The 8958-nt window shown below is 34.9% G+C and overlaps 1 protein-coding gene across 1 annotated transcript; it reads right to left on the bottom strand.

The window, feature by feature from the left end:
* Nucleotides 1-4961: 4961 nt before the first annotated feature.
* LOC143591539 (glutaredoxin-C11-like) lies at nucleotides 4962-5288 on the bottom strand. The gene has a single exon (XM_077071719.1). The coding sequence runs from the start codon at nucleotides 5259-5261 to the stop codon at nucleotides 4962-4964; it is 300 nt and encodes a 99-aa protein (XP_076927834.1). The 5' UTR covers nucleotides 5262-5288.
* Nucleotides 5289-8958: the final 3670 nt, after the last annotated feature.

Below are 8958 nucleotides of genomic sequence, written 5' to 3' on the forward strand. Positions count from 1 at the left end.
ACCCACACACAAGCTAAAGAAGCCTAACAACTAAGAAGCTATAAGCTCCAACTACTAAACTGGGAAACTTGAAGCTTCATCACCATAACTGGGCTAGTAAGGGAAGCTTCTCGCTACAGTAAACCGCAGGCTGTCACCTCTGATGTGACATAAAGCTAAAGTCTGACACCTCTAATATGACATATAGCTGAAGTCTGAGGAAAAGCAACTATGCCTGCTTGCAGGCTCAAAGCAGACTACAAGTTACATCAAAGAGGGATGGCTTGTCTAAGTAAGCTAAAAAAGGAAGAGTTGACCCATTCCTCTTATAAAAGCTTAAGCTTCCTCGGGGAAGCTTCAACAACAAAGAGACCCCCACATATTGTGTTACTATCTCATCTCTTTACTCTATCTTCATTCATGGTTGTAAAAGTCGTTAGGCGGTCCTAGGCGGTCGACTAGGGAGTCGCGAGTACTAGGGTGTAGTCGGGGATTACTCGGAAAATACCTACGGAGTACTCAGCCGAGGCGGGGACTACTCGGGAGTTTTACAACATTGTCTTCATTACAACTCTCACACTCTCTCACTGCATTCTAGAATAATACTTTCCAGAATATTATCTCTAAAATACTACTCACTAAGAGATCTCCCTCTCCAAAGAGTAATTAATTAATTGAGCTGTTAGTCCTCTGAGCTGCTGAGAGAAAACACTATCAGCTCACTCCAACCCAACGACCAGTCACCGGTTAAGCAGCCTGAAATCGCCTCGGCTGCTTTCTAACCGTCAGGTCTCAACCACTATCTCCTCTTGCATTCTCTATCTCTAGTATGCACACACACACACACATATATATACACACACAATTTATATACCTTCATAGGATAAATTACTTATGTTAGAGTGTCTGAGGGTGGTTTAGAGACCTCGGTCTCTGGTCCCCTTCTAACGAGTTCTTTCGTGTTGGAGGTACAAGCTGGAAGCTGGAAGGTGACCCCGGAAGCGTCCATATCATCACCCTACCATACCTTCATTGTTGCTATACCTGTTAAACAAGTTATACCTCGAGCCCACCTAGTTAATAGTGAACACCGAGAGCTTCTTTGATCTTAAAAAAGCTTCTCTTTATCACTTTTGATACTAAATCAACCCTTAAGTACGATTCATTTAAGATCACCACGTACTATATTATAGTAGAAATGAGGATAAATAACCTCATATACGTGTATGAGCTTATTACCAAGCACCAATTAACAAACTCTCACACTTAACATTGTTTAGAAATGTTACGAAGTTTTCACCTTCTACAAGGGCCGATAATGCATTCGTTCATCAAGCTTACTAACCTTGAATATGTTGAAGCTTCTACATAAATATAGAAGCCAAACATCACTCGCCAGAAGAAAACTATAATAGAAGCTCATTGCTACAACCAAAGAAGCTGACCTTCTAACATGAGAAGTTCACCTTCTAACAAAAAAGTTGACCTTCTAACATAAGCAGTTGAGATTCTAACAAAGAAGCTGACCTTCTAACATAAGAAGTTCACATTCTAACAAAGTAGCTGACCTTCTAACACAAGAAGTTCACCTTCTAACAAATAAGCTGAGCTTCTAACATAAGAAGTTCACATTCTAACAAAGAAGCCGAATTTCCAACATAAGAAGCTGGCATTCTTATATGAAAACATCTACTCAATTAAAAAGTAAGCTGACCTTCTAAAATAAGAAGTTCACATTCATGCCGACAAACAATACTAAACAAACTAGGAGCTACACCAATGGATTCATCCCCACCAGAATCTCCAGCAAACTTCCCATGAAAATATTCATCGAGCATGTCGGTATCATAATCCAGGTTTCGAGAAGCAGTCTCTGCACCTGTAGAAGAAGTAACATCAACTTCTCCTGAAAACAAAGGAGTAACCTCAGCCTCCTTGGCAAGGGAGGAGGTCACCTTGACGTCCTCACCACCAACATCAGAAGGTTGGACAAACAGAGAAACTATAGCCGGAGCATCACAAGAAGGCTCCTCGATAATTTCAAACATTTTAAAATATCCTACAAACCACCTTCTTTGTTCCTACCAGCTCCATCAAACATAGCTTCCCTAAACCTGCTGCTAACAATACATGCTAACACTTGCTGCGAAATCTCTTGTTTAAGATCCACCGCTCGATGCTCTAAAGAGTAGAAAAAGGTTTATCATAACATCAAGAGATAGCATCAATATAAAGGAAGGGCATTAACTCCATGTCCTTTACATAATTCACGAAATTTCCAACAACATTATGATTGTAGGAAGGAAGCCTATGTGGAGTCTGGCTAGCTTTGCTAAGTTTAACGGCAAGCATTAAACCATGGTGGTGGCCATGAGCAATACCTTTGGCATAAATATCTCCAAGGGGGCATTAAACTCACTACTGTGCAAGAGGTAAGTCACAACGTGAGGGAACCCGCGTTTAAACAACCAACACCTATCAACAAGAAGCTCATAAATACGCTCCTGAGGGTTGGAAACATCAACCTCAGAAGCCACCTTCTCATTCTCGAGCTTCTCCTTCTCAACTAATACAACTCTATCTTGACTAACCTTACGCCTATACTAATGTTAATCATTGGCCATAACTTTTAGCTTGTAGTTCTCAACGTCAATCACCGCATGTGAGATGCCAAGTTGATGGGTCAATCTCCCTACATGAGCAGATAAGGTATTCTTTTTCTCTGCTTCATCCAAAGTAGCTTCCAGCTTCTCATTATCTGCCCGCAAGCTCTTAAGTTCCCCTGGAGCACCACTCCAATGCCCCAAATCTTCAGGAACAAGAGTAGTAAGGCGGACAAAACCATGCAATATCTTCCTCATCACCTTGTCATTATTCAAATCTTCATGAACCTCCTTCTCACCCGCAGGTAAATAATGCAACAAAAAAAACATAAACGGATGCTTTCTTGAACATGGCATCATTTTGAATATTCCACTTGGATACACAAGTAACACTACTCACACTAGACGCATCACCAAATAACATCACCTTCACTAATAGCTTCCTTCAACTTTCCCTATGTCTATTGGCTTCTTAGAAGAAACAAACTTCCTTTCATTTGACTTCTCAACTTTCTCAAAATTACCTCTATCAACCTCAGTAAGAGCATGCTCCTTAGTCCTTACTAGCAGGTTTCTCAACAGTTTTTTCCGCTCCGGGCATGACCTTATGCCAGCAGCTATATGTACACTTAAAAGTAATCACTGAAACAAAAGTTTTTGTTCTAGAAAAATGGCCTACTTTTCAACACCTTGGTCGTTTATGGGTTTCATAATTTAATTGATTTAAAACCATTTTTATGGATCCCACTTAATTATATCTTAACTTCCATAAGATGAACACAAGCATTTAAAATGGAACAAGATTTGTACAATTGCAAAGAGAAATCAAGAAAGAAATAATTAAGGCACAAGCTTATGCAACAATGGGCAAACAGATCACCTTCAAAACTGTGAGAGAAAAAAAAAAAAAACACTTATCCTTCAGAAAGAAAAGAACAATTTTAAACAGAAAATAAAAAAATGTGGAACTTCTAGTTGTTAACATAGCAATTAATCCTTTTGGCGTAAGAAGACGAAAAATAGCACAGGAGGAATGACAGAGCATGAGATGAAGGGTGGCCAGGAAGGTGATTTGTTGCACCATATCGGAGCCGACCCTAAGAATTTAAATACTCCGCCCAGCCGCCGGTAGCCCTAACGAGTTATTTGATTTTTATTTCTGTTCTTTTAAGTTTTTAATTTAGTTTAGGCTCAATAGCTTAAATAGATTATCCATAAATAAAAAAAAAAGGGTTGGGCCTAATATATTCAAGATGATTAACATACATATATCTATTTTACAAAAAAATTAAATAAAAAAATTTTGGCTCTCAAAAATTACGGGCCTCGGTCAGTTGTTTGGCTTGCACTACCTAGGGCTGATCATGCGCAATATGACGCATTAGAAGGAAAATAACGGTGCATAACCTGTAGGGGTTGGCCCAAGAACATAAAGGTATTAATAATTCAAAAAACTTGAAAAGCTATTCTCATAATATTTTTGTTTTTGTCCAATACTCAATAGGTCGATGTTGGTGATTTTCCCGGGAGACTAATGGGTGAAAAGTCAAATGCCACAGTATTCACAACACCAACTCACGTGAGACATAAATTGGTTTGAAGAAAACACATCATTATGGAAACATGAAAAATCACATTTTTACATTTTTATGGTTGTTAAGGACAGAATTGTTTGTTTCATCTACAAGACCGGTTTTTTTACAAATCGAACCAGTTTGGTTTTTGCATATTCAAAATCGGTTTGGGTCAAACCGGTTCGGTTTAGAAACCGGTTTAAGCATAGAAGTAGCCAAACTGATCCAGGCCGGTTCAGGTCGTTTTAAACCGGTTTGATTGTAAAATACCCAAACCGCTATGCAAACCGGCGGTTTATTTCGGTTTGGAAACTGGTTTGGTAGAATCCGGTTTTAGACACGAACCTATTCGGTTCAGTTTCCGGTTAACCGGTTCCGAACCCATTTTTTTTCACACCACTACATCTATCTGCCAGAAACACGTTAGGGATGGCTAGGAAAGTTCAGCCCATTGGGCCTCACCTAGCCCACATCCTTTCCTTGATCAATTCCCACAACAGCTCTCTACCAATCATGGACAAAGGATTTCATCGAAGTTTCGTCACTGCTACCACTTACACTCCCTAAACTCCATATTTCGTACAAACATACATATGATTAATACATAAAGAAAGCAATAGTTTACAAAAAGCTATGTATCTTGAAGACCAGGAAGTCATGCATAAACAAATTAAGTGTGACTCCTTTATGTACAGTCAAGAGAGCATGCAAAAAACATTAGAGGCTTTTATAATTACAAGTACAATCATGTTATTCTAGCATGATGTTGTACTTAGCACATTTATTTTATTTATGAAACCACTAGCTAAAACCAGATAGCTTTTGCCTCAATAAGCTTCTGTTTCAAGGTTCCATCAACATGAAGAGAAATAACATCGCGGGCCGACCCTACATATTTACCACCTATAAACACTGCTGGAATAGCGGGATTACAACCAAGGCGTCGTAGGGCCCACTCCATATCAGCATCATGATCAACTTCATGAATGGCAGGACTAGCACCAAGTTCATAAAACAGTGTCTTAATACTATGGCACATACAACAAGAGCTCTTGGTGAAGATAACTGCAGCTTTCTTAGATGCCAAGTCAATAACTCTATCCATTTAGTAAGATTGTATTAACAATAGTAGATCAAATGTGAGATGTTGGTGTTTCATTGCCACTTATATAGGGGATGCTAAGGAAGAATATAAAAAATTATAGACTATGATAGAAGAGAATTCTTTCTGGATAAGAATAATGCTCCTCATTATTTGTTTCAAATTAATCACTTTTGCTGTAAACAAGTTGACACTTGGTACCTCTTCCTACTCACAATGCATAGGAAAAAAAAAATCTTAAGCTGAGGTATTCTCCTTTGCAACACATAATAATAATAATAATAATAATAGGTACTATTACTAATGATGATATTTTAATTAATAACAATAGTAATAAAAGAAGTAATATAATAACAAATAAGAATACTAACATTAATACAAGATGCTGGAAAACTTGATCATGAAAAAGAATATTTTTCACCAAGTATAAAAGTGTACATTTCATTAACTTTGGACACAAATATCTGTATGTAATATTGGTTAATAAAAGTGTCAAGTAATTTTTGTTATTTGTGTTGTGTGAGCGTCGTAACAACCAAACCGTGTCCAAAACAGAACTAAATGAATGAGATGTCGATGTTTTTTCTTTCAAAATAATGAACTTGCTGAAGTTGGCAAAAGTTTTAACAAAATAAATAGAATATGTAGGAACTTGTCCCAAGTTGGAGGAGAGACGAAACCTTGCAAGGTTCATAAGGAGAGGCACTCCTTACTATTTGTGTTGGAAAATTAGAAATAATGAATGGAAATTAATTATTGTAATAATAACATAAAACTCTTGGTTTGGTGAAACTCTTGAGTATAGTAGCTTGATGACACTTAATAAGTTTTTATTATAGCATTAAGTTACTAATTAAGTGAGACACTTGATTTTCTTTAAAATCTTGTATACATTAGTAGGCTTTGTGCCTTATTGGATGGTGCTTGAATTGTGTTCACTTTAAAAAAAAATCCATATGGTTAGAGAGGAGTTCTCTCTACTCAATTCCTTCACCATCTTATTCTTTAGGATTCCTTTTCAAGAACACCAATATACCCGGTGTAACCTCGGGCACGTAGCCTTTCCCGGCAGTACATACTGTTTCGGCTGTTGTACCCTGGGAGACAGACGGACTCTTTAGTAGATACCCGAAATCTGTTTTAAGGGAAGCGTGTTGAACACGCGCCTCAGCCTCAACCGTTAACATTATTTTGCTCGCAAATGATCATACAAGAAGATACACTTCAAGCTTTCATTGAAGACTACACAAAAGATCGTTCATGAATACACGATTCAAGGAGCTTAGTCGATGACCAATATGATGAAGACACAACACGAAGCTATTACATGAAGTACCTGATGAAGGCGCATTATATTATATATTTTGAATATAAAAAAATTGTATATTATATTCATTTTATTCGATTTTGTAAACAATATTGTACTCTTATATTTCTCATTACTAACGAGAGTATCGTTAGCGATTATTTTATTTTAATAAAAAGTGAACTATGTCTTACAATCTTAAAACAAATTTCGTGAAATTGTTGCTACAATCTTAAAACCTTATTTATAAGGATTTTGGGTTCACGAAAGAAACTTTAGAAATAATTTTGGGAAATATTATTTGTAGTACGATATTGGTTTGAGATATTTTAAAGATTGGAGTACAATCTTATATCTACAAAATGTTTTGTTACATAACGAAATGTTTAATTCGACTGTTTGGTTTAGAAACGATTGTAATCGTTAGTATTCTAACAACAGTGTTAGAAACGGTTTTTGGATAACCATTGAGGTTTTATGTCTAATAACTGTGTTAGCAATGGTTCATAGTAAACCGTTCATTTTAAAATGATTGTTGTAATCGTCTGTTTTCTAAAACTCGTGTTAGAAACGGTGATTAAAAAAAACATCCGTTTAAAACCAATTTTGTAATCGGTTATTTTTCTAACTTGTGGGTTAGACCGGGTGTATTGGCATACAACATATGTTTAAATATCTAGCATGCGTGTAAGATACGATTTTTTATATATATAAACATATGTGTTTGAAGCGTTTTGTATAAGCATTAATGTTCTAACGGGCGTGTTAGAAAATAATGTAGTGAGACGTACATGTGTAATTTGGTGAACGTGCACAAAAGATTTCATGTGTGTATGTTCATATTCCTCTCATTAAGTCATTAATAATTCACACATTAACTTTATGTTAATTGAGTGACTTTTGGGTTATACACAAGAAAAAACAACGGTTTAAAGTTTTTTGTCTCAAGTTTCATGTTTCATGTATAGATATTTTTTCCTATAACGTACGCATTATAATTGTTTAAGTTCTAACATGTTTGTTAGAAATTGTTTATTTTATAAGCCATATTGAAAGGAAATGTTTTGTGTAAACATTTAATTTTCTAACTTATTTGTAGAAATAAGTAGAAATGGTTTTTTTTATAGATTCTATCATTGGAAAACATTATATGTAAACGTTCAGTTTTATAACGTGCGTTATATCATATATTTTTTTTAAACATATGTGTTGGAAACCATTTTAGTACAAGGGTCTTAAACCTAAACCATATAAATTGTTTGATATTTTAAGTCTTGACTTTGGTTTTTATACACCCTTGTTATTATTAATATAATATATTGCAAAAGTAAGAAAGTGTTTCAAATGATTTTAAATAAAATTTTTGCATATTTTAGATAATTCAAAATGGTTTGCTACTCTTGCTAAAAGTGGTGTATGTTAAACTAAGATAACGTTCTCAAGGATAATCTATGGTGGAAAACAACTTCGTGTTGTGTGAACGGGATTGATTGTTCAAGCTTTACTACTTAAACTTAGTGTTGTTTTGAACATAATTTTTCAAGAGTATAGTTTCAAAATTGAAATGAGGATATAAGAATATGTATGCATGGAGTTCTATTTGAGGGAGTACCTCAATACAAAGCATAAAATGATATCATTGAAATGATTTTGGTCGGATGATGAAAGTGTTGAAGATAATAGTAACACTTTGAGATGTGATGTCTAGACGTGCCTATTTATCCATTTGAATATTTATTATTAAAAAATGTTTTATGTTGTAGTTTCGGTTGTATTATTATTTTGTGTTCAATATCTTTGGATAACACTTGCAATTTTACAACCAGACACAACAATATTTATTGTGACACAAAATTATTTTATAGATTTTTTTAACGAAAAATTAATGTTAAAAAAAGGAATAATTTTAAATGGATAGTGAAAAGGAGTTTTGCATAAGAAACAACTTGTGAGTTGTTGCATAACTAAAGTTTAAAACGAGACATCAAATATATAAATACATCATGAGGGGGTCATGGAATAAAGATGTGAGTGTATTTAGATGAAATACACAAGAATGTGATATTTAACTCCTTGGAGATTAAATAAGTGTGAATTGTAGCATATGAATTAATATATGTTGATGAGATATTTAAATCCTTGGATATTCATCATTGAAAATTCACCAAGTTGAATCGTAAAAGATTTATTATGCTATTATTGTAATTGATATTAAGTAATCTCAAGAAATTTATTATAATATGCTTACAATAGCGATAGACATATAGATGTTTCTATCATCATTCACTTTGTTTGAATTATGTGGAAGTTTTATCTTTCATTTTGGGAGAGTATCTTAATAAATAGTTTCAAGAAACAATGAAATGTATAATTCTTTCTATGCAAATATGAATT

The sequence above is a fragment of the Bidens hawaiensis genome, unplaced genomic scaffold, assembly GCF_021521415.1.
Source record: "Bidens hawaiensis isolate Kalapana, Puna unplaced genomic scaffold, B.hawaiensis_p1.1 tig00039879_1, whole genome shotgun sequence".
Classification (NCBI taxonomy): domain Eukaryota; kingdom Viridiplantae; phylum Streptophyta; class Magnoliopsida; order Asterales; family Asteraceae; genus Bidens; species Bidens hawaiensis.